The sequence below is a fragment of the Schistocerca serialis genome, chromosome 3 (genome assembly GCF_023864345.2).
Source record: "Schistocerca serialis cubense isolate TAMUIC-IGC-003099 chromosome 3, iqSchSeri2.2, whole genome shotgun sequence".
In the NCBI taxonomy this organism is placed as follows: domain Eukaryota; kingdom Metazoa; phylum Arthropoda; class Insecta; order Orthoptera; family Acrididae; genus Schistocerca; species Schistocerca serialis.
Window position 1 is genome coordinate 528,185,127 of NC_064640.1, and position 27,983 is coordinate 528,213,109.

Below are 27,983 nucleotides of genomic sequence, written 5' to 3' on the forward strand. Positions count from 1 at the left end.
AGGTGGCTTTGCACTGAAATAGGCAAAATAGATTTTGATAAAAGGAGTATTATCATGAGACAGGTCACAACTATATATTTAAAAAGATAGTAAAAAATTATTACTAATTTCCATCATTTAAGGCCATTTTCAGGTTTATTAAATGACAGGTTCAGAAAAGTATTTCTTAAAAATTAGTTTATTGGGTGCCTAAAAAAATTATGTTTTCACAACCTGTGATTAATCAGATTTGAATATGATCATTAAGTGACTGCAACAAGTAGTTATTTGTGATGATCTGCAACTGAGTATGTTAAAATAAATATAAAAACATAGATTTCATTTGCTAACAAGGTTAGAGCCAATCTTCTTCTTCTTCTTCTTCTTCTTCTTCTTCTTCAGAATGCTAAATACATTCACGTTAACGAATACTTTGAAAAGGGTGAACTAATGTTATAGTCATCATCTTTTTGTCTGAGGGTCTGTTTCAGTGAATAAATAAAATTAATGAGGGAGGAAATTATATATGTCATGATGATCTTGGATGTTGTCTAATGTTTGTGGCCTGCGTCCAAAGTATCCCACTCAATTCCTCAATGTTTATCCGCCTTGTAGAGACTGCTGCCAGTTACCAACTCCTGGGTGATTTGCCATCAACTATTCCCAGCCATGTCATAAATCCTCCTATCTCTTCTCTTACTATCTGCCATATTAATAGCATGAGATCCCGACGGCCTTTCAAGAATGCCATTAGTACGACATCTGGCAGTCCACTGAAAGTCTTCTACATAGTCTTCTAGGGCACAGCCTCCATATATTAGTACCACTTTTACTCCACTGCCATGATGACATCCTTCAAAAGATGTGTTTTATAGACTTCCTCTGCCATGACCTTCATTAGGTATGAAACTCTGATGGGTTTCCTCATATTTGGGCTCACTGTATGACAACAATAAAAAGAAAAAATTCAAAACACAGTATATGATTGTGTTGTTTCCTGCTTATGTTGGGCTCATTTTCCAGTTCATTCCATTATGCTGACTTCTGCTGGTTGTCACAAATGTTTTCTTAATTTCAACCCAAAATTTTTTTCTCTCACTGGGTTCTAACCATTGCTGGGACATGCCATCCATGTAAAGGCAGGCACTGTAAAGTTCCTGTCAATGAAGGCAATGGCTTTTGTGTTTCCTTATTGGGGCCACACTGATGATGATATGCCAGATACCTGGAATCTACACCAAACTAAGTGACATAGAATCTGAAACCAAGTATCAGTTCCGACAGTAGGGTCATAAAAAGAACTAACTATTTACACAGAAAGCATGTTTCTTGAGTACATATGAAAATAGACACGGAACGGAATCACCTACTTCATCGAAAAGTGCTCCTGTTTACACACACGCACATGGACATGCGCACACAAAATGTTCATATTAGTCTGCAGCTGGATCAATTCCTTAAACACTATGCTATTGATGCATGTTTAAAATCATGAGCAGCTGACTTAGAGGCATTATCTAGAAGCTCATAGTACCCAATTTTGCCCTGAAGATGCTGGTGATGTACTGCTGTATTTGCTACACAAAACAATTATTTACTATCACTCATCCGCTGTCCATGACTCACAGAGATTGGCTAGAAGTGGGACAAGGCATGCACATCTTACCTGAAAGTATCCCTTAAGTGCTCAATAGAACTGTAAATAGGTGACCTGGGTGTCCACAAACACACCCTTTTGTATGTGGAGTATTCCTCAAACTATTTGACAAAACTCAGAACAATGAGATGGAACATTGACTTACAGAAGGTCAGATCACATGTGGCATGCTATATACAAACAAAATGATACCATTTACTAGACAGTACGTTCCTGTATTATTTGATAGTCATGAGACTACATCAGAGATACAAGGGACTCCATCTCATCAAATATAAACATCCCACACACAAAAACTCCTCTACCTACAATGTGAAAACTGCCCTTTTACCTATCAGAATGCATTGCCTTTTGTGGGTTTCAACATACTTGTACTCTGAAATGGCTGTGTACCAATATACTGGGTGATCAAAAAGTCAGTATAAATTTGAAAACTGAATAAATCACGGAATAATGTAGATAGAGAGGCACAAATTGACACACATGCTTGGAATGACATGGGGTTTTATTAGAACCAAAAAAATACTAAAGTTCAAAAAAGTCTGACAGATGGCACTTCATCTGATCAGAATAGCAATAATTAGCATAACAAAGTAAGACAAAACAAAGATGATGTTCTTTACAGGAAATGCTCAATATGTCCACCATCATTCCTCAACAATAGCTGTAGCTGATGAATAATGTTGTGAACAGCACTGTAAAGCATGTCCGGAGTTATGGTGAGGCATTGGTGTCAGATGTTGTCTTTCAGCATCCCTAGAGATGTCGGTCAATCACGATACACTTGCGACTTCAGGTAACCCCAAAGCCAATAGGGACACGGACTGAGATCTGGGGACCTGGGAAGCCAAGCATGACGAAAGTAGCGGCTGAGCACACGATCATCACCAAACGACGCGCGCAAGAGATCTTTCACGCGTCTAGCAATATGCGGTGGAGCGCCATCCTGCATAAACATCATACATTCCAGCAGGTGTTTATTAGCCAGGCTGGGGATGATGCGATTCTGTAACATATCGGCGTACCTCTCACCCGTCACGGTAGCAGTTACAAAACCAGAATCACGCTTTTCCTCAAAGAAAAAAGGCCCGATAACGGTAGATGTGGTAAATCCAACACATACCGTGACTTTCTCATCATGCAGTGGAGTTTCCACGACAGTTCTAGGATTTTCGGTAGCCCAAATTCTGCAGTTGGGGGCGTTGACAGACCCTCTGAGCGTGAAAATGAGCTTCGTCGGTCCACAACACGTTACTCAACCAATCGTCATCTTCCACCATCTTTTGAAATGCCCACACCACAAATGCCCTCCACTTCACTAAATCGCCAGGTAACAGTTCACGATGCCGATGGATTTTGTACGGATAGCATCGGAGGGTACGTCTAAGTGCCAACCAAACAGTAGTGTATGGAATGCCAGTGCGGCGTGCGACTGCACGAGCGATGACTTCCCCGTGCATAGACGAACCCGCTGCAGTCTCCATTTCTTCCTGAAATGTCTCAGTAGCATTACAGCTGGTGCTCAGTTGGCCACTACGGGGTCTATTGTCTAAACAACCCGTGGCTTCGAACTTCAAAATCATTCTCACCACAGGTGCAGTTGTCAACAAACATCTACCTATTTAAACTCCCCTTCCTATGGCGATACGATCGTAATGCTGAACTAGCACACTCAAAAGCGCATCTGATTCTCTCTCTCATTACAGTTCCTTTTATACATGATTGTCACGCGCAGTCACTGATGTTTTGCTGCACAGCACCATGTGTCGGACATTTTGTGAACTTTGGTTTTTTTTTTTGTTCTAATAAAACCCCATGTCATTCCAAGCATGTGTGTCAATTTTTACCTCTCTATCTACATTATTCGGTGGTTTATTAAGTTTTCAAATTTATACTGACTTTTTGATCACCCGGTATACTGTATATCATTAGCATGAGCAACCTTTTTCCATATGACAAGCACACAATGACAGTGTTCTTGTTTCCATGCTAAACCTTGTGCTTTGTGACATGCAGTAAGTTGAGATACATGTGGGGAGCTGTGGTTTAGTAAGTACTGGACCTTATCATCAACAGGCTGTTGCTCACAGTAGTAAATTCTGCTGGTAGAGGTGGTGTTCCAGTAATCAACATACTCTTTTTACAGTCCTAAGATGGTGACGCGCAAAAAACGACATGCCTGCCTGAATTTGCAGATACAGAGTCCCATGCATCAGGCACCCACAATCATCATGAGATTGAATGTGCTGCTATCATGTCTTTTCCACCTACTGCTTGGCTGTCAAACCTACTGCCAGTTGCAGACTAACCAGTTCCACCTATTTTTATTCCACTGCAAATGAGTGTATAGTCAAGTACGAATACTGTCTCATATTAATATATCAGCAAAGTCTGAATTAGACAAATAACCTCAGGTCTGTTGACCAGACACACATTATGGACATTTAGCAATGGTCTATTACCTATGATGGAAACCCAGTTCTAAGCAAAGAAGGGAAAGCAGAAAGGTGGAAGGAGTATATAGAGGGTCTGTACAAGAGGGATGCACTTGAAGACAATATTATGGAAATGGAAGAGGATGTAGATGAAGATGAAATGGGAGATATGAATACTGCGTGAAGAGTTTGACAGAGCACTGAGAGACCTGAGTCGAAACAGGCCCCCCAGAGTAGATAACATTCCATTAGAACTACTGACAGCCTTGGCAGACCCAGTCCTGACAAAACTCTACCATCTGGTGAGCAAGATGTATGAGACAGGCGAAATACCCTCAGACTTCAAGAAAAATATAATAATTCCAATCCCAAAGAAAGCAGGTGTTGACAGATGTGAAAATTACCGAACTATCAGTTTAATAAGCCACAGCTGCAAAATACTAACGCGAATTCTTTACAGATGAATGGAAAAACTGATAGAAGCCGACCTCGGGGAAGATCAGTTTGGATTTCGTAGAAACGTTGGAACACGTTCGGCAATACTGACTCTACGATTTATCTTAGAAGAAAGATTAAGGAAAGGCAATCCTACATTTCTAGTATTTGTAGACTTAGAGAAAGCTTTTGACAATGTTGATTGGAATATTCTCTTTCAAATTCTGAAGGTGGCAGGGGCAAAATACAGGGAGCGAAAGGCTATTTACAATTTGTACAGAAACCAGATGGCAGTTATAAGAGTCGAGGGGTATGAAAGGGAAGCAGTGGTTGGGAAGGGAGTGAGACGGGGTTGTAGCCTATCCCCGATGTTATTCAATCTGTATATTGAGCAAGCAGTAAAGGAAACAAAAGAAAATTTCGGAGTAGGTATTAAAATCCATGGAGAAGAAATAAAAACTTTGAGGTTTGCCGATGACATTGTAATTCTGTCAGACAGAGCAAAGGACTTGGAAGAGCAGTTGACGGAATGGACAGTGTCTTGAAAGGAGGGTATAAGACGAACATCAACAAAAGCAAAATGAGGATAATGGAATGTAGTCGAATTAAGTCAGGTGATGCTGAGGGAATTAGATTAGGAAATGAGACACTTAAAGTAGTAAAGGAATTTTGCTATTTGGGGAGCAAAATAACTGATGATGGTCGAAGTAGAGAGGATATAAAATGTAGACTGGCAATGGCAAGGACAGTGTTTCTGAAGAAGAAAAATTTGTTAACATCGAGTATAGGTTTAAATGTCAGGAAGTCGTTTCTGAAAGTATTTGTATGGTGTGTAGCCATGTATGGAAGTGAAACGTGGACGATAAATAGTTTAGACAAGAAGAGAATAGAAGATTTCGAAATGTGGTGCTAAAGAAGAATACTGAAGATTAGATGGGTAGATCACATAACAAATGAGGAGGTATTGAATAGAATCGGGGAGAAGAGGAGCTTGTGGCACAACTTGACTAGAAGAAGGGATCGGTTGGTAGGACATGTTCTGAGACATTGAGGGAACACCAATTTAGTATTGGAGGGCAGCGTGGAGGGTAAAAATGGTAGAGGGAGACCAAGAGATGAATACACTAAGCAGATTCAGAAGGATGTAGGCTGCAGTAGGTACTGGGAGATGAAGAAGTTTGCACAGGATAGAGTAGCATGGAGAGCTGCATCAAACCAGTCTCAGGACTGAAGACAACAACAACTATTACCTATAAAAATAATTACTGATTGAGAGGCAATTATGCTGTAACTAACGGCATGTAAAAAATAGATATCATCCTGTGTACTACAATCTGTGACCCACTTATCAAATGTTAATCTTTGATAGGTTGTCAAATAACAACAGGTCATCCATCATAATGAATTCCTTTAGCAGTGAATAAATAAACAGTTTAGAAAAATGGAAAGTACAAGATCTAATAACAACAACATGAAAAGGATAGATTGCTATATTGCTATTCACCACATAGAGGATGTGTTGAGCTGATACGGTTAAAAGACTGCTAAACATTTAAGCTTTTGGACAAAAAATCCACCTTCCAAAACAGAAAAAAACATCAACACAACATAAAACAAACAAACAAACACACACACACACACACACACACACACACACACACACACACACACACGTGCGAACGCGGCTACTGTCTCCTTCGGCGGCTAGGGACCCAGTAGCCGGAGACAGAACCGTGTGTGTGTGTGTGTGTGTGTGTGTGTGTGTGTGTGTGTGTGTGTGTGTGTTTTCTATTTCAGAAGGACTTTACTGTGCGAAAGTTTATGTGTCTAGCAGTCCTCTAATTGTGCCTGTTTGCAACTCAGTGTACCCTCTAAGTAGTGAGTGGCAATTAGCCTTTTCATACGATTGCAGTTTAGAAAAGACACACTTACTAAATTATGATAGCTGTTTTTATTGATGGTGATAACACCTATTGCAAGATGAATGGAAGTTTAGGTTTAATGTCCTGTTGAAGTTGGAAATTTGCCTTGTCATTTTGCAAATGAGCTATGACAGCATTTAACTTACACAATTTTGGGAAACCATGGATAAAACATATCTGGATGATTGGACAGGTATTTGAGTCCTGTCATCCCCATTGTGTGTACATTGCGCTATGCAATACATCACCTTGCTCTCTACTTTCATTAAACTGTCAAAGTTATACTGCTAATGAGAATCAAATAGTTTCATCACATTCATGCAACCAATAGTCACTGTTCACAATTCTTACATTCAACTGTGATCTGTGCCAATTTTAACCTCAGTTTTTCTGGAAATAATGGTTATCTGGGGATTTTTGCAATTAGCTTTATAGCAATGTAAAATTCAAAAACAAACTGAAAAAGTTTCTACTTGATAACTCCTCCTATCCCATACAAGAATTTGTATAACTGCAATGTGTAACAAGTGGTGAGTAGGAATTACTGACTTCTGTATGTTAAAAAAATTCTTATAAACGTTCAACATGTACCCATACTTATAAATTAATTTGTGATGTTAATGTAAAATAACTTGTTCCACATCATTACGATTTATCATGCAAAATGATCCACAGGACATGAAACTAACTAAGTGATAAAGGTTTTTTTCAGTAAGTGGTGCTCCATAGCTTGGAAGAGTTCACTGAAATTCGTACTGAACCACCAACAGCTGCTACAATAAATAACTTTATTTGTGCAATGAGTTTCAACTGTGACACATCACCATCATTATAAAATTCTGTATGAACTTAGTATTTATGTATGGTTGCAGCCACAATGTCTACAAATTTACAACCTGATGCAACACACATGAAAAATTTAACCTTGACTGGGAATTACAGAGCTGCCCTAGTGTGATGACTGAGTCATGACATAGCAGAAAAATTTCTGATGATTTATGTACAATATTCTAAGAATAATGATGGTGATGTTATACATCTGTATCCAGTGCCAAGATTACAAAGGTATTTTTTGGATGTTAAGTTTCTAGCCGAACACAAATATCGAGAAGATAAACCTTTTTCGCATGTGAGAATGATCAGTTGCAATTGACAGTGGTTGCAAAAATAAAGTGATTCATCATAGGAGCTGTTGGTGTAACATGTGTGATGAATAAATCAATAGAAGACTCATATGCAAAAAACTAAAGGCAGCTGATTGTACATACTTTCAATGAAATAATTTCACAATGGAAGATTATGATATGGTAAATTAGAGCTCCAACTACATTACAGTGTTTAGCATTTATAAAATTATATAAACTGAGGCAAAAAATAGTATTACATCATACAAAATAAAATAAAAGAAGAAAATTTTTTATAGAGGTGTTGGAGTCTCTTTAATTTCTATTGTATTATAAATAACTATCTTTATATGATGATTTTACATGCTTATTTATTTCAGCTTTTAGACTTTCAAGCCTACAATTTTCTTGTTAGGTGTCTCAATAATAAAATAAACATTTAATTTGTCTGAAGAATTCTTTCTTGATCTTTTGTATTTCATTTCTCCACTTTTCTGGCACATTCTTTAATTTCGTTGCCAAAATATTATCAGCAATAAAACTGAACACACTTGAATATTCATGATACACAAACTACAGGAAGGAATAATACAGCCCCTAATATCATACAGTGAAGCTACAAATCCAATGACAAAATTATGTAGGTTATTCCAGGGTATTTTCTAAGTATTTTGGTGTAAGGGACTTAGGCTGTCTGGTGGTCCATTACAGAGTAATATGTAACTATGATTTATTCAATTTGTTACCAGAATTATTTTTGTTTTTGCAAAAATATTTTCACACCACTGAAAAAGCAAATACCAACACAGATATACCTCCACCTCTGGTGGACTGCGGAGTATGTATGTAGATGTAGATAACAAAAAGATCTGGTTATTCGTAAGCGCCAATGTTACCACACAAAAATGCTGTGTTGTTGTTGTCATAGGTGTGGGAACAGCTCAGTACTGCACGGTCATACCACTTTTCCATTCCATTCAGTGAACCAATACACGAGACACACATTGGCTGATTCTTCATCAGTAAACCTATCCATACTGCCATTTATCACTGTTAATGTACAACTAACGTTGTCAGGAAAACAAACATGAGACAGGACTGAGCAGTACTGAATGCAGGCTTGAGCAACAAGTGTAAAATAGGCATCACTGTTGTCAACAGCTAGTACTGTGAATGAATGGAACAAGTTTGTTTCCAAACAAGACACACAGTGCATAATGTCAACATCTGCACAGTCATGCAGATATTTTCAAAGCAATACTGGTATACAGGGTAAGAAATCAAACAAAATGTAATTAAACTGTAATGAGCCACCAGAGACCACGGGTCCCTTATATCAAAATACTTGGAAAAAATCCATGAAGAATCTCTAAAATTTTGTGGTGGAGTTCTGGTTCATCATGTACATTGAAAAAAATTAACTGGTATGAAACTTTACACAGTGTATTCAGCACTATCTATTGATTCTTTACAATGCAGCAGCACTACTGATACTGCACAACCACAGATATCCATGCGGCCCTTGGATATCACTCACCAGGAGGCAGCATGCCACCATGTGGGAAAAAGGCAAAGATTTCATAGAGCATGATCAATCATTGTGTACCACAGATAAAAGACATGCAGCACAGCATACCAGCCACTTGTGTTGCTATGCTTGCTCACTGCCTGCCTCTGAGATTGCTTTAACAATGACAAAGACTGCTACACTACTCCAGCTTTACTCACAAACTCTACTTGGATTAATGGCGATTGTGCTACTGACAAATCCAGGCTAAAAACAGGTTTTCAATGAGAATAGATTCTCATTACTCTGCTGAGTGACAATCAACAGTAGCCGACCGAGACAGACACAAAAACAGGGAAGTAACCGATATTGTGTCATTTACGAGTTCCTAACAACGAGAGAATTTTATTATATCATCTGTGTGCTTTAATAGTGTAGTTTCTTGAGTTTCTGCGTGTAAATTTAATATCCAATAGCCACAGTTGTCGCGTTTTCATCTGCGTTGGAAAGTAAACGAATTTTGTGACATATTACAAGTTCCTAATCAGGTGCAAATTATTTAGTTTCACCTGAGTGCTTCAGTAGTTAGGCTTTAGAATATCTGCGTATTACTAGACACAGTTTGTGCATTTCCATCAGGGTCTAGAGTTGTGCATCACGTGTTGATATTCCATTTATCTGCATAGTTTAGTTTTCCACGGTCTTTAGTATGGACAGGGGCTGCGATTGTTGTGTGCAGATGTGAGCCGAGTTGGTGACACTTCACTCTCAGCTTCAGGCTGTGAGAGCTTCAGTTACACAGCTTGAGGCTGCAGTGGATGGGCACCACTGTTGTGGGCTGGCTGTGGGGATCCAATGGACGTCCAGCACGTCAGAGTCCTCTGATCGGTCCTCACTGGTGGCCAACCCAGTTACTGCTCGCACTGAGGTTGACCCTTCACCTGTGGTAGAGTGGGAGGTCACCCCGGGGCGAAACAGGCGGTGAAAAACTTCCCAGGCAGCCGCATGTAAGACCTCCCCGGTTTGTCTGACAAACAGGTTCCAGGTGCCGTCTGTGACTGACACTGTCGGTGAGCCAGATGCTGTCGCCTGTCCTGTTTCAGAGGAAGCCACTCCGCCTGCAAGATCCGTGCAATCGCAGAGGGTGTGATTATTGGTAGTTGGGAGCTCCTTAGGGACTTGGCTGACAAGAAGGGTAAGAAAACCAATGTGCACTCTGTGTGCATACCAGGTGGAGTAATTCCAGTTGTGGAAAGGGTCCTCCCGGATGCCATGGACAGCACAGGGTGCAGCCAACTGCAGGTGGTTGCCCACGTCAGTACCAATGATGTGTGTCACTTTGGATCAGAAGAGATTTCTCTGGTTTCGAGTGGCTAACAGAAGTGGTAAAGGCCGCCAGTCTTGCTTGCAAGATGAAAGCAGAGCTGACCATTTGCAGCATAGTCAACAGGACTGATTGCGGACCTCTGGTACAGAGCTGAGTGGAGGGTCTGAATCAGAGGCTCAGACGATTCTCTGACCATGTAGGCTTCAGATTCGTCGACTTGCGCCAAAGGGTGGTTGGGTTTCAGGTTCTGCTGAATAGGTCAGGTGTCCGCTATATGCAGGAGGTGGTTACATGGGTAGCAGGGGCTGTGTGGCATGGACTGGGCGGTTTTTTAGGTTAGAGGGTCTCGGGAAAACACAAGAAGGGCTTCAGTCACAAAGGGTGCAGGCTAAACACAAGAAGAATGTAGATACAGGAACCATTGGTATAAGAGTTGTAAATTGTCGTAGCTGTATGGGGAAAGTGCCAGAGCTCCAAGCACTAATAGAAAGCACTGATGCTCAAATCGTTATAGGCTAAAGCTGAGTTCAACTGAAATTTTTGCGAAGAACCTAACAGTGTTCTGAAAGGATAGGCTAAACACGGTTGGCGGTGGCGTGTTTGTTGGTGTCAGAAGTAGTTTACCTTGTTGCCAAATTGAAGTAGAAACTTCCTGTGAGTTAGTATGGGCAGAGGTCATTGTTAGCAACCGGAATAAAATAATAATTGGATCCTTTTACCGAACTCCCAATTCAGATGATACAGTTGCTGAAAGGTTCAAAGAAAACTTGAGTTTGATTTCAAACACCTACCCTACTCATACGATAATAGTTGGTGGTGCCTTTAATTTACCCTCAATATGTTGGCAAAAATACATGTTTAATTCTGGAGGTACACATAAAATATCATCCAAAATTGTGCTAAACGCATTCTCTGGAAATTATTTTAAGAAGTTAGTTCATGAGCCCATGCGAATAGTAAACGGTTGTGAAAACACACTTGACCTCTTAGCAACAAATAATCCTGAGTTAATAACGAGCATCAAAACCGATTCAGGGATTAGTGAACATAGGGCTGTCGTAGCAAGATTGAATACTGTAATCCCCAAATCCTCAAAAAATAAGGGAAAAATATACCTATTCAAAAAAGCATATAAAAATTCACTTGATGCCTTCCTGAGAGAGAATCTCCACTCATTCCAAATTAATAATGTAAGTGTAGACCAAATATGGCTTAAATTCAAAGAAATAGTATCGGCAGCAATTGAGAGATTTATACCAAATAAATTAACAAACGACGGAGCTGATCCTCATTGGTACACGAAACGGGTTAGAACACTATTTCAGAAACAACGAAACAAACATGCCAAATTTAAACAGACGCAAAATCCCCAAGATTGGCGATCTTTTACAGAAGCTCAAAATTTAGCGTGGACTTCAATGCGAGATGGCTATAACAGTTTCCACAATGAAACTTGGTCTCGAAACCTGGCAGAAAATCCAAAGAGATTCTGGTTGTATGTGAAGCATGTTAGCAGCAAGAAACAATCAATGCCTTGTCTGCATGATAGAAATGGAGATATTATTGAAGACAGTGCTGCCAAAGCAGAGTTACAAAACACAGCCTTCTGAAATGCCTTCACAAGAGAAGATGAAGTAAATATTCCAGAATTCGAATCGAGGACAGCTGCCAACATGAGTAACGTAGAAGTAACTATCCTCGGAGTAGTGAAGCAACTTAAATCACTTAATAAAAGCAAGTCTTCTGGCCCAGACTGTATACCAATTACGTTCCTTTCGGAGTATGCTGATGCAGTAGCCCCATACTTAACAATAATATACAACTGTTCGCTCGACGAAAGATCCGTACCCAAAGACTGGAAAGTTGAACAGTTCACACCAATAATCAAGAAAGGTGGTAGGAGTAATCCACTAAATTACAGGCCCATATCATTAACGTGGATATGCAGCGGGATTGTAGAACATATATTGTGTTTGAACATTATGTATTACCTAGTAGAAAATGGTCTATTGACACACAGTCAACATGAGTTTAGAAAGCATCGTTCCTGTGAAACACAACTAGCTCTTTATTCACATGAAGTGTTGAGTGCTTTTAACATGGGATTTCAGATTGATTCCGTATTTCTGGATTTCCGGAAGGCTTTTGACACTGTACCACACAAGCAGTTCATAGTGAAATTGCGTGCTTATGGAATACCGTCCCAGTTATGTGACTGGATTTGTGATTTCCTGTCAGAGGTTACAGTTTGTAGTAATTGATGGAAAGTCATTGAGTAAAACAGAAGTGATTTCTGGCGTTCCCCAAGGTAGTGTTATAGGCCCTTTGCTGTTCCTTATCTATATAAATGATTTTGGAGACAATCTGAGCAGCCATCTTTGGTTGTTTGCAGATGACACTGTCGTTTATCGACTAATAAAAAAAAAAATCAGCAAGATAAAAAAGAACTGCAAAACAATTTAGAAAAGATATCTGAATGGTGCGAAAAGTGGCAATTGACCCTAAATACCAAAAAGTGTGAGGTCATCCACACAAGTGCTAAAACAAATTCGTTAAAGTTGGGTTACATGATAAATCAGTCTAATCTAAAAGCCGTAAATTCAACTAAATACCTAGGTATTACAATTACGAACAACTTAAATTGGAAGGAACACACAGAAAATGTTGTGGGGAAGGCTAACCAAAGACTGCATTTTATTGGCAGGACACTTAGAAAATGTAACAGACCTACTAAGGAGACTGCCTACACTACGCTTGTCCATCCTCTTTTAGACTACTGCTGCGCTGTGTGGGATCTGTACCAGGTAGGACTGATGGACTACATCGAAAAAGTTCAAAGAAAAGCAGTATGTTTTGTATTATCGCAAAATATGGGAGAGAGTGTCACAGAAACGATACAGGATTTGGGCTGGAAATCATCAAAAGAAAGGCGTTTTTCATTGCGACAGAATCTTCTCACAAAATTCCAATCACCAACCTTCTCCTCCGAATGCGAAAAATATTTTGTTGACACCGACCTACATATGGAGGAATGACCACCATGATAAAATAAGGGAAATCAGGGCTCGCACAGAAAGATACAGGTCTTCATTCTTTCCATGCGCTATATGAGATTGGAATAATAGAGAATTGTGAAGGTGGTTTGATGAACGCTCTGCCAGGCACTTGAATGTGATTTGCACAGTATCCATGTAGATGTGGATGTAGATGTAGATGTAGATGTAGTGATGAGTCTTATAAATTATTTGTATTTTGCACTTTTGCAGTAACATAGGGCTGTAGGCCAACTTCAAAGTAATGATATTGCTAATTCTTAAAGTTCATTATGCAATATATCCTTCACACAACACACACACACTTTGCAAAATATGTTGAATGTTTTTGGTACTCTTCTTAGGTTATGTAACTTTACTACTCCATGAGTTATGAGGTAAATAATCCAAATATGAAACAATGAGCCAATTATCAGAGTAATAACAAAAATATCACTCAAAATACTAACAGTCTGTATAAATATCACAATAAGAAATTCCTATGGAAAAACAGACAGAATTTATCAGCTATTGTGTAATCATTGTTTAGCATTCTAGAATGAGATGGTTATATCAAGTTATTCATGAACAATGACTGGCCACAGGCAAACATTTACACACACACACACACACACACACACACACACACACACACACACACACACACACACAATAGCATTACATTTCAATAAAAGTAACTCAAAACAAACTTGTTTACCTTGTCAAAACATATAACTTTCATCTTTCCACAAACATTAATTCTGGGAGGTGAAATACAAAACACACCCAGCTTCTTCAAACGATTTTGTGAATAAACCGTGCCTGATGTCATGGCAGCTGGTAACGATGGTGGAACTACTATCGTGATGACATCCAATGTCCGCAATATCAGCTCTTTCAAGGTCGCCTGTAAAACATAAAAATATTGAAAAGCCTTATTTGTGAAAGATTATGTTTGGAATCATCACTTTACAGACAGTTTCAAGTCCAACAGTACGATAAAAACTATTTGTTAGTTGACACTTTGTGCCTGTACAGAAATTGACATACTGTCCTTACTGGAGGAAATTTGCAATCCATGGTTGTACAACAAATTTTGTTATGCAATTAGATTGCATTTATTCTGAGAACAGTTCTGCTTTCATCAAATGATGTTAACATCTAGGTATATCAACTAAAAGAGTAATCTGTCAGTTTCTACACACAAATTTGTTCCAGAGAACAATACTACTCACAGAATAATATTTTATGTGGCATACTATGTATATTTTTATCCCCGTTTTATGATGTAGCATGTAAATATGGATAAAGAAACTGACTGGTTACTCTTGTAGCCTACATACTCATATCTTAAGATGATTTAGCCATGTGAAGGCGGTTTGATGAAACAAACCAGTCACAATTTTACAAATATATTCAGTCTAAATTGACAATAAAATCTGTTCTTTCTTTGTGCCTTGAAGCACAGTTTTAGTTTAATTTTTATACAAACTATACCTCACTTGATGATTACACTAGTCAACTGCCATTCTGCATCTGGGATGTGATACATTGAGTAGTACGTATTTTGGTGTGTAGAATCCGAATATACCTGTCAAAATGTACTATCTTTGAGTGTTTAAAGGTTTTTTTTATTTTTGTATTCAGTATTTCGCTTTTTGCTGTTCTTTTGTTTTGATGTTTGTTTGTTTTTGATTTGCAGAGGAGAGCTAGAAGATCTACAACTCGTCAGTAAATGGTTGGTGTGGTAATCCAGTGGTGTGGAAGATATTACAAACTTTGTGTTTAAAACTTACACTAAGAAAAATGGCAACTAGTAAATCTCATTGCTGTCTAAACCACCCCAACAATTTTCATTATGTGTGTGGGAAATTCACTCCAAATGTCCAAAGAAAAGCAATCACTGATTTGGTTAAGAAGGCATATAAATTGCATTTTGATTGTCCTGTTGGTGATCAAGATAAAAATTTTGCAACTACATCTACATCTACATTTATACTCCGCAAGCCACCCAATGGTGTGTGGCAGAGGGCACTTTACGTGCCACTGTCATTACCTCCCTTTCCTGTTCCAGTCGCGTATGGTTCGCGGGAAGAACGACTGTCTGAAAGCCTCCGTGCGTGCTCTGATCTCTCTAATTTTACATTCGTGATCTCCTCGGGAGGTATAAGTAGGGGGAAGCAATATATTCGATACCTCATCCAGAAACGCACCCTCTCGAAACCTGGCGAGCAAGCTACACCGCGATGCAGAGCGCCTCTCTTGCAGAGTCTGCCACTTGAGTTTATTAAACATCTCCGTAACGCTATCACGGTTACCAAATAACCCTGTGACGAAACGCGCCGCTCTTCTTCGGATCTTCTCTATCTCCTCCGTCAAACTGATCTGGTACGGACCCCACACTGATGAGCAATACTCAAGTATAGGTCGAACGAGTGTTTTGTAAGCCACCTCCTTTGTTGATGGACTACATTTTCTAAGCACTCTCCCAATGAATCTCAACCTGGTACCCGCCTTACCAACAATTAATTTTATATGATCATTCCACTTCAAATCATTCCGCACGCATACTCCCAGATATTTTACAGAAGTAACTGCTACCAGTGTTTGTTCCGCTATCATATAATCATACAATAAAGGATCCTTCTTTCTATGTATTCGCAATACATTACATTTGTCTGTGTTAAGGGACAGTTGCCACTCCCTGCACCAAGTGCCTATCCGCTGCAGATCTTCCTGCATTTCGCTACAATTTTCTAATGCTGCAACTTCTCTGTATACTACAGCATCATCCGCGAAAAGCCGCATGGAACTTCCGACACTATCTACTAGGTCATTTAAATATATTGTGAAAAGCAATGGTCCCATAACACTCCCCTGTGGCACGCCAGAGGTTACTTTAACGTCTGTAGACGTCTCTCCATTGATAACAACATGCTGTGTTCTGTTTGCTAAAAACTCTTCAATCCAGCCACACAGCTGGTCTGATATTCCGTAGGCTCTTACTTTGTTTATCAGGCGACAGTGCGGAACTGTATCGAATGCCTTCCGGAAGTCAAGAAAAATAGCATCTACCTGGGAGGCTGTATCTAATATTTTCTGGGTCTCATGAACAAATAAAGCGAGTTGGGTCTCACACGATCGCTGTTTCCGGAATCCATGTTGATTCCTACATAGTAGATTCTGGGTTTCCAAAAACGACATGATACTCGAGCAAAAAACATGTTCTAAAATTCTACAACAGATCGACGTCAGAGATATAAGGTCTACAGTTTTGCGCATCTGCTCGACGACCCTTCTTGAAGACTGGGACTACCTGTGCTCTTTTCCAATCATTTGGAACCCTCCATTCCTCTAGAGACTTGCGGTACACGGCTGTTAGAAGGGGGGCAAGTTCATTCGCGTACTCTGCGTAGAATCGAATTGGTATCCCGTCAGGTCCAGTGGACTTTCCTCTATTGAGTGATTCCAGTTGCTTTTCTATTCCTTGGACACTTATTTCGATGTCAGCCATTTTTTCGTTTGTGCGAGGATTTAGAGAAGGAACTGTAGTGCGGTCTTCCTCTGTGAAACAGCTTTGGAAAAAGGTGTTTAGTATTTCAGCTTTACGCGTGTCATCCTCTGTTTCAATGCCATCATCATCATCCCGGAGTGTCTGGATATGCTGTTTCGAGCCACTTACTGATTTAACGTAAGACCAGAACTTCCTAGGATTTTCTGTCAAGTCGGTACATAGAATTTTACTTTCGAATTCACTGAACGCTTCACGCATAGCCCTCCTTACGCTAACTTTGACATCGTTTAGCTTCTGTTTGTCTGAGAGGTTTTGGCTGCGTTTAAACTTGGAGTGAAGCTCTCTTTGCTTTCGCAGTAGTTTCCTAACTTTGTTGTTGTACCACAGTGGGTTTTTCCCGTCCCTCACAGTTTTACTCGGCACGTACCTGTCTAAAATGCATTTTACGATTGCCTTGAACTTTTTCCATAAACACTCAACATTGTCAGTGTCGGAACAGAAATTTTCGTTTTGATCTGTTAGGTAGTCTGAAATCTGCCTTCTATTACTCTTGCTAAACAGATAAACCTTCCTCCCTTTTTTTATATTCCTACTAACTTCCATATTCAGTGATGCTGCATCGGCCTTATGATCACTGATTCCCTGTTCTGCACTTAAAGAGTCGAAAAGTTCGGGTCTGTTTGTTATCAGTAGGTCCAAGATGTTATCTCCACGAGTCGGTCCTCTGTTTAATTGCTCGAGGTAATTTTCGGATAGTGCACTCAGTATAATGTCACTCGATGCTCTGTCCCTACCACCCGTCCTAAACATCTGAGTGTCCCAGTCTATATCTGGTAAATTGAAATCTCCACCTAAGACTATAACATGCTGCGAAAATTTATGTGAAATGTATTCCAAATTTTCTCTCAGTTGTTCTGCCACTAATGCTGCTGAGTCGGGAGGTCGGTAAAAGGAGCCAATTATTAACCCAGCTCGGTTGTTGAGTGTAACCTCCACTCATAATAATTCACAGGAACTATCCACTTCTACTTCACTACAGGATAAACTACTACTAACAGAGACGAATACTCCACCACCGGTTGCATGCATTCTATCCTTTCTAAACACCGTCTGTACCTTTGTAAAAATTTCGGCAGAATTTATCTCTGGCTTAAGCCAGCTTTCTGTACCTATAACGATTTCAGCTTCGGTGCTTTCTATCAGCGCTTGAAGTTCTGGTACTTTACCAACGCAGCTTCGACAGTTGACAATTACAATACCGATTGCTGCTTGGTCCCCGCATGTCCTGACTTTGCCCCGCACCTGTTGAGGCTGTTGCCCTTTCTGTACTTGCCCAAGGCCATCTAACCAAAAAACCGCCCAGCCCATGCCACACAACCCCTGATACCCGTGTAGCCACTTATTGCGTGTAGTGGACTCCTGACCTATCCAGCGGAACCCGAAACCCCACCACCCTATGGCGCAAGTCGAGGAATCTGCAGCCCACACGGTCGCAGAACCGTCTCGACCTCTGATTCAGACCCTCCACTCGGCTCTGTACCAAAGGTCCGCAGTCAGTCCTGTCGACGATGCTGCAGATGGTGAGCTCTGCTTTCATCCCGCTAGGGAGACTGGCAGTCTTCACCAAATCAGATAGCCGCCGGAAGCCAGAGAGGATTTCCTCCGATCCATAGCGACACACATCATTGGTGCCGACATGAGCGACCACCTGCAGATGGGTGCACCCTGTACCCTTCATGGCATCCGGAAGGACCCTTTCCACATCTGGAATGACTCCCCCCGGTATGCACACGGAGTGCACATTGGTTTTCTTCCCCTCTCTTGCTGCCATTTCCCTAAGGGGCCCCATTACGCGCTTGACGTTGGAGCTCCCAACTACCAGTAAGCCCACCCTCTGCGACCGCCCGGATCTTGCAGACTGAGGGCAACCTCTGGAACAGGACAAGCAGCCATGTCAGGCCGAAGATCAGTATCAGCCTGAGACAGAGCCTGAAACCTGTTTGTCAGACAAACTGGAGAGGCCTTCCGTTCAGCCCTCCGGAATGTCTTTCGCCCCCTGCCACACCTTGAGACGACCTCCCACTCTACCACAGGTGAGGGATCAGCCTCAATGCGGGCAGTATCCCGGGCAACCACAGTGGTAGACCAATCAGGGGATGCGTGGGACGAGCTGGCCGTCCCCGACAAACCCCCATCCGGACCCCCACAGTGATGCCCATTGGCAACAGCCTCAAGCTGTGTGACCGAAGCCAACACTGCCCGAAGCTGGGAGTGAAGGGATGCCAACTCAGCCTGCATCCGAACACAGCAGTTGCAGTCCCTATCCATGCTAAAAACTGTTGTGCAAAGAACGTCTGAACTAATCTACAGAGAGCGCAAACAAATCGACAAAATTTAAACGGTTATTAAAATACAAGATTGCCTAGTAAATGCAGTAATGCTGCTACTTGCGCACTGCTGACACTGCTCGGCGGCGGAAGGAGACTACACGAATTTACACTATTCAGGTACTAAAACGCGATGCTACACTCTCAAATACTATAATACGCCCGAAATTTATGAATTAAACAATGCAAGTACCAAAAACACGCAAAGAAATTAAGAATTAAACTATGTAACAAATGAGTTACATATTGCCTGCATAAACTATACTACAACATTAACCGAGTGGTTGAAAGGAAAACGCCGAGCCATGCCACTTGCTGTTCTGATGGTGTGGTGTGAACCTAATGACCATTATTCAGACTGTTACTTCTGTCTTACAAATATTTCGGAACATTCAAGCAAAACTAGACATAAAATAAAGTATCCCAATGTATCTTCAGTGCATTTGTCTGTTCCCCGTGATGAGAGGTTGCCTATTCCTGTCTGTAACTTGAAAGCCACAGGACCAGACACCATGTCAAGTTAATCAGGAAGTATTGAACATATAGAACAGTACTGCCCTCAGTATCATGACACTTTGCTTCAGTTCTTTAATCAATGGGAAGCGAACAATTTGGTTCGCGATCTAAAACTTGCAAAACAGCAAGCTGAACTCATGGCGTCAAGACGGCAACAACGCAACCTTCTAGCTCCAGGGACAACAATTTCCTGTTTTAGATGAAGAGGTGCTTCCTTCATTCAGTATTTCGATATGCAGAATTCAGTGTGTGTATGTAGAGATGTCAATGGTCTGATGATGCAGCTAGGTGTACAACATAATCCACAGAAGTGGTGACTATTGACTCCAGTAAAACCAGCTTGAAAGCAGTACTACTGCATAATGGCAATGCATTTCCATTCGTATCTTTGACTTACGCAGTAGACATGAAACAAACTTATGAAACCCTGGCTTCACTGCTACAGGCAATCAAATATAAGGTTGGCAGCTTTGCTGTGATTTAAAAGTTGTTGCACTCCTTACAGGTTTACAGGCTGGATTCCCGAAATACTGCTGCTTTTGTGCCTTTAGGAAAGCGGTGACACCAAGAACCACTAAACAGTCTAGGAATGACCTATAAGGAAGTCATATGTTCCTGGAAATGTAAATGTGAACAATACCCCATTGGCTGAGCCCAATAAAATCATTTTCCCCCCCCGTCAAATCAAGTTGGGCCTTATCAAGAACTTTGTGAAAGCTCTGGATAAAGAAGGTGAGGCTTTCAATCACTTAAAAGAAAAGTTTCCCAAATTAAGTGAGGCAAAGCTGAAAGAGGGTATATTTGTTGGACCACAAATAAGAAAACTGCTGAAAGCTCCAACCCTTGATACCAAACTTACAGATATCCAATTAGCTGCTTGGTCTTCTTTTAAAGCTATTGTGAAGGGCTTTTTGGGTAACAGAAAAGACAAAAACTATGTTAGCATTGTGAATGATCTGTTGGACAACTAAAAGAACATGTGGCGTAGAATGTCAGTTAAAACTCACTTTTTACATTCTCAACTTGATTTCTTCCCGGAAAATTTGGGAGCTGTAAGCGATGAGCATGTTGAAAGCTTTCAGACATTCTTATCATGGAGCACCGTTACCAAGGCCATTGGAACCCTTTGATGATGGGTGACTACTGCTACGGTCTTCTTAGGGAGAGTGATGAAATGGCAAACAGAAGAAAAGCTCTGTCATCACATTTTTCAAAAACCAAAGACAATTAAAGGTGAAAATATCTTCTGAACTAATTTGAACCTTTTATTGGTATCATGCCCATATATACATACAAAATAGTATTGATTTCAAACGTTCTGAATGTATATTTTTGTTTGACTTAATTGTGTCACTTTTCGCTATTACCATTATTTATTCTGCTGTGTATCTAGGAAATGTGACATCATAGAGAAAAACTGATTTTACCAGTGTATTCAGCACCCCAAAATTAAGTAAATCCACCCATTTACAAACCAGATGCAGAAAAAGAAGTTTAAATTTGTTAACTAGTGTTATGTGCTTTTATTATATCTGACTACATACAATGTAGCTGAAGAGGAAGACTGATGATCTGAGGTCCAAAAACAACACAAAATAAAATTGCACAAGGCACTGTATTGAAAGGATAATCATGCCAATTTGTGTTCCATTTGTAGGAATGCTTTGAGAGGGAAACCTGGAAGCATTTCTAGTGAAGATAAATTTATGAAAGTATGTAACAAATCTTGATTTTTTTATCATATAAACTATCATTATTGTCACTTAATATGACACCAGTTGAGTCGAAACTATTTGATGGCAGTAAATATTTGTGAGTGGTTCACAAGAATCTCTATTTCAGGCACAAGTAAACTACACAGAAAAGCATTTACTCCAACTGCATATTTGTAAATATGCATGGGCTTAGATTCAAGAGCAGCAGGGACTAAAAGAAAGTCTTATAAAATTAAAACATAAACTTTACTGTGACATAAATAAGTAACAATAACCAAAATAAAAGTCTTCTAACTTAGAATGTGAGGAAACACATGGATGTGAAAAAAAGACAAATTTATTGGGCCACATAGTGAACTCAAGAAGGAAACAATGCAAGCAGTGTGCACATATCAAATACATTAACAAATGTGTGTCTAGAGGCCTGTGCATGTCCGTATAAATATGCTATTCCATTCATTCAGGTGTTGATTCTGTAGGGCTACATGTGCACAGCAGACCAGGTGACAGTGATCGGTGACCGGGCTGCCCCTAGCGGCCACCTCAGGTAGTTGTAGGTGTGCTGTCTGAATGTTGGTATGCACTACACTTGCTGTAGTGGCCAAACTTATGTCTGCTGGCAGTAGGTTTAGTGACCAGTGGGTCACTACACTCCTCATTCCTTCTGGGGGGAAAGACCAGACAAAATGGCTCTGAGCACTATGGGACTTAACATCTGAGGTTATCAGTCCCCTAGACTTGGACATCACACACATCCATGCCCGAGGCAGGATTCGAACCTGCAACCATAGCAGCAGCGCGGTTCTGGACTGAAGCGCCTAGAACCGCTCGGCCACAACGACCGGCGAAAGACCAGACAGTGCCATCCATGATGCTGTGACTGCTGAGACATCCATGGCATCTGTGGTGGTGCAGAGGTGACAGCTAAAGGCGTAAGAAGTTTCCAATCTAGACTGATGCATAAAGGAAAAAATGAGTGGAACAAAGGTACCCCTACCCCTTGTGGACCCTGTGGCGACGGGTGACTGGACTGGCAGTGGGGAAGGGAGCCATCTCGACGGCAGATTCCACAGTGACTGGTGTGGACATGGGCAGTGACGATGGTGGACTGGGGAGGAGAGGCTCTCTATTGACAGAGACCAGGCTTCAGTCCACGTTGCTGCCAGCACCTGCTCATCGCAGTGGGAGGTGCCAGCAACTGCCCATTGCAGTGGAGATGCTGGCACTTGCCACAGGAAGCAAACTGCCATCAGCATTGACAAAGCCTCGACTGCCAAGATAGGCAGAACCTGACTCCAGAATGGCCAGACAAAGAACAAGGTGTCGGGCACATGGCCCAAGGACGGGGCCCTGCACCCATCCTAGGATGTAATTGGTTATGGTAGTGTGAGTTGATATCCGGTGTGAATCACGTAGATGTGGAGACCAGATGGGCTGTGGGCGACAGCCAGAATCCAGTGAGTGCAACACCAAATGCACTGGCCCAGACTGGTGTGCCAGGCATGAATGTCAACGAAACCAGCACCACAGAGGGATGCCTGTCTGGCTTCAAGAGGCTGAATGGCATCCACGGCTGTTGGCCATGTAGGAGTTCTGCAAGAGCTTAGAGAAAAAATATGAGAATCTCTTTGGAAGGGAAACTTTTAAGTACTTGTGCATCTGAGTCTGAAACATACGGGCAAGGTGTTCCACCTCACAATTTGACTGTAGAGGGAATGGCGGCACTGTGACAAGGTGCATGCCACTGTGCATACGAAAGTCCTTGACAGATTGTGCCACTGAGGACCAGAGTCTGAAACCCGAGGGCAAGGAAAGTCTTTTATGAAGAGTATCTCTGATAGTGGTATCTGCTGTTGCAGAGGACAACAAACGACATAACAAAACCGAGAAAAAGCACCCACTGCCAACAGCCGTGGGTACTCTCATAAGGCTGTATAAGGGTCGGCCATGGCGAAAGGACAGCGTACAGTGCTGCCTGCTGACCTCAACACTTGTGGCAAGCTGCAACAAGGTGTTGCCAACGGATGCCTGGCCAAAACATGTATTGGCTTGGAAACAGTTCTTTGGAGAGATTCTCCAGTGACCTTGATGTGACAGGCACAGGACCTTCTGGTGCATAGCTGCTGGAACCATGATGTGGGAGGGAACCCTTCTGTTAAGAGGAGAACAACACCCTCCAAGAAGGGAAAGTGATGGTGCAATGCAGAATAATTCTGAAGCAGCTCCAATGCCTAGCTCTTCAGATGGTCAGGTTACCCATGTTTTATCAGGTGTATGACCTGCCACAGCATCAGATCCACCGCCACAGCAGGGGAAAAATGGGAGACACAGATGGGAAAGCCATCCACTGTGTGCTTCACCTCCGTATCTAGAAGGAAACAAAGCAGTCCTTCCTGGTCAAATGAGGAGTCCAGGTCCATGAAGAGCTGGGATGGAGCATCTGCATTCGCATGTTGCAACATGGAACAAGAATGGAATTTGTACTGGGATAAGGACCACAATGGCTAAAAGGGGAAACCAAGGGCTTATGGTCAGTAATTCAATGAAATTTTGTACCATACAAGAATACACGAAGTTTTCTTAAGGCATAGACAATAGCAAGAGCTTTTTCTCCCACTTGAGAATAATGTTGCTGAGCTGAGTTGAGTTTTTTCAACGCAAAGGAAATAGGCTGTTAGGAGCCATCTGAATGGTGATGGCAGGACCACCTCCCAACACGTAGTTGGACACTCCCATGGCTGGGATCAGATGCTCGCCAGGTTGAAATGTTTCAAGACATGGCACGGAGCACACACAATCATTACACTGCACTAAAGCATGCTCACAAGCTTCAGACTGAACAAAAGGAGCATGTTTCTGCAGCAACAGGTGCAAGAGATTGATATACCACAGATAAGTGACTTTTTTTATTGCAAGAGGTCCACCTCCAGGGGCTACAGATATCATAAGCATATGCTTGCAGCGATAGGAGGACAGAAAACTACACATATAAACAGAAAGTGACACTGGTTCCTATAGAGGAGCTAACTGGTACAGGAGGCATTATAAGAAAAGAGCTTTAGTGGCCTCCCACTCAGAACACCATGAAGTGTCAGCTGAGCCACTTTTCATGAGTTCCAGTCTTTCGTGGATTCATCACAGGGTGGGAATGAAGGTTGAACAACTGGTGGTGGAGCCTGGTTCAATATGTCCAACAACTGTTCCAACATGGTTGTATGTGCCTGCTGCTGTTGCAGAAGTGATACGAGTAGAGCCTCTATGGAAGAGCCAATCAGCAGAAAAACCACACAATCTGGAACATGCGAAAAGTCAACCCTCACTAGTTGTCACTTGTGTTATAGCTAGGAACACAAGGAGACACACACGCGTTAAAATTATTGGGTCAAAGAGTGACATCAACACGATTACAATGCAAGTAGTGAGGATCATGGAGTGACACCAAGAAGAGCACAAAGCAAGCAGTGCACATATATCGAATACAATAACAAATAATGCCCTGGAAATCTGTGCCTGTGCTTATAAAGACACTGTCCACTTCAGATATTGCTGCTGTGGTGCTGCACACTCATGAGGGACCGGGTGACAGTGGTAAATGACTGGGATGCTCCTTACAGTCATCTCAGGTAGTTGTGGGCACGCCGTTTGAATGTCGAGATGCACTATGCTTGCCGCAGTGACACGACTTCTGTCTGCTGGTGTTAGGTGTAGTAACCAGTGAGTTACTACATAAGGCTATCTACTCAAAAGTGCACACCTATGTACACCTGTGAAATCAAAATCTGTTTCTGGGTAATATTTAATGCAGTGTCATTCCACCCTGTGCATTTTAACATGTTTGGATTCTCCTTGGTATTATACCTTCAATGTGGCTGAGACATCGCTGCTCAAGCCATTTGCTGAAGGCAGTCTTCCTGAGTATGTCAAGTATGTGAGGATTCCTGCAACAATGTACTGAAAGTAGCAAGCATCCTCAGTTGGGTCTGTATCAGTAGATACCCAAATAATTCCATCTGGCTAATTTCTGTTTCCTGCTTGAAGGCATTCGTGAGATGGTTGCAACATGCATGTGCATTATTGTCTTGAAAAACAAACAAACAAGTCACTGGAATGCTGCCTGCACGTCCAGACAATAGACTACACAATCTTCTCCCAATATTGCACAGTACTCAAATTACCCTTCATAGTGATCAGACACATTTGATATCATTATATATATGACAGGCCCAGCTACCTGCTGAACCTGTGGTACTACATTGATACCTGGTTGCTGTAACACTCTTTTATAGTTGTTTTATTTTGTTTTAGGGTGCAAAAACAACTAAGTCATATGCACCCATGTCACAACTGTACAACACTAAGATGAAAAAGGAGTTAAAAGCGATTATACATTAAGCCCAATCGACAGAAGGGAAGAGAGCTAAAAACAGGGACTTCCTCTTGGAGAAAGGTCCATAAAATACACCATAGAGACAATGGAATTCCAGAACTAAAGATTAAATGTCCTTCGCTGCACTGCTGCAATGGATAAAAAGTAAAACGCAGTTGACGGCCCACACGTTGTTACCCAATATGGCCTATAACTCAGACAGCAAATGTAAATTAGAACGTAAGTGGTTAAAGAAAGGGCATTCGGCCAGGTAATGGCGAACCATCAAAGGTTGATGACAATGAGCACGAAGTGGTGGGGGATCATCACTTAACAAATGGAAATGGCTAAAATGGCAGTGCCTAATACACAACCTAGCTAAAATGATCTCCTTGTGGTGAAAGGGCCGAGAGGAGGTCGGTCTAGCTGCTCGGAGAGGTTTAATTCTCTGGAGTGAAGACCAGTGGTGATGCCAAAGTGGCACCACCTACTGACAGATGGCAACACAGGGATCATCGGAAGGAATGGAAGAACTACTTGGCTGGGGTAGGAGGGCTGCAGCCTTGGCAGCAGCATCAGCAGCCTCATTTCCTGTCAGACCAACATGACCAGGGACGCACATAAACATCACAGTGGCACCATCAAAGGTGAGCAAGTGCAGGCTTTCTTGGATCTGTTGCACTAAGGGATGGGCTGTGTACAGCATGCAGATGCTCTGAAGAGACAGAAAGAGTTGGAGCAAATGACACAATTGAAAAGTCGTGTCACTGGATGTATTGCGTGGCAGGACGAAGAGCTCCGCTGTTAATACCGAGCAGTGTTCCAGAAGTAGATACTGAAAATCATTGGTGCCAATTACAAAGGCACACCTGACACCACGGTCAGTATGAGAACCATCAGTGTACACGAAGGTACTATCGCGAAGTTCTGTGTGAGGGTTGTGAGACTACGGCAATAGAACGAGTCTGGAGTAGTGTCATTAGGAAGCGAATGAAGTCCAAGGTGAACAAGGGCCGCCACATGAAGCCAAGGTGGTGAAAGTGGCAGGTAACATGAAGTTAAGCTGCCAGAACAATAGCCGAATGCGAACACCAGGAGGTCACACAGAAGAGACATGTGCCCCATACAGGCTGTCAAAGGAGTCATTGAAGAATGACACATACGATGATAGGCAAGGCATGGCAGACAAATGGCATGCATATCCACTGAGGAGAACATTGCGTCAGTATGACAATGGTGATTTGGCAGTTTCTGCCTTTAGACTCAACAGGGCTAGTGTAAAAGGTGACAGTAGCTAAACGGATGCCGCAATTTTATTTAGATGGCATAAGAGGGACGCACTTGCAGATGCATAAACGAAACACTCACAGCCTGGTTTTGAATGGACAAGGATCGGTACAAATGGAAGAGGGTGGTCCTATCTGCACCTTGGGAAGTACCGTTGAGGACATGCAGGAGAATGAGGAACTGGGTACAGTGGGTAGCCAGGTAAAATGTGCGAGGACCAAGAAAGTTCCTATCAAGCATGAGCCCCCAGGAATTTCATATTTTCAGTGAATCGAAGAGAAACAGGGCCATGGTTTAAGGACAGTGAAAGAAACCCACTGAGCTGCCAGAAATTCATACAGACAGTTTTGTGAGTGGAAAAGTGAAAGCCACTGTCAATGCTCCACAAGTAAAGATGACAGACATCACTGAAGATGCCACTCAAGGAGACAAGTCTTTGGAGAGCTGCAATACATACCAAAATTGTCAAAAAAAAGGGAGCTGGAGATGCCCGGTGGGAGACAGGCCATAATAGGGTTAATGGCAACAGCAAAGAAGATGGCACTGAGGACAGAACCCTGAGGCACACTTTTCCTGGATAGAGGTGTCCAACAAGGTAGAATGCATATGCACCTTGAAAACTCAGTCTTTTAAAAATTCCTGACGGAGACAGGGCAGGAGGTCTCTGAAGTCACACGTGTAGAGGGTACAGAGGGTATGAGTCCTTCAGCAAGTGTTGTCGGCTTTTTTCCAAATCAACAAAACATGGCCACAGTCCAATATTTCCACAGAAAACCATTC

At 41.7% G+C, this 27,983-nt stretch overlaps 1 protein-coding gene across 1 annotated transcript in view; it reads right to left on the minus strand.

The window, feature by feature from the left end:
- Positions 1-27,983, minus strand: part of LOC126470407 (polyamine-transporting ATPase 13A3-like) — a 287,566-nt gene that overhangs the window by 102,361 nt on the left and 157,222 nt on the right. Inside the window, exon 8 of the mRNA XM_050098255.1 lies at positions 14,137-14,325. Coding sequence (XP_049954212.1) covers positions 14,137-14,325 — 189 coding nt within the window. The remainder of the gene's footprint in view (positions 1-14,136; positions 14,326-27,983) is intronic.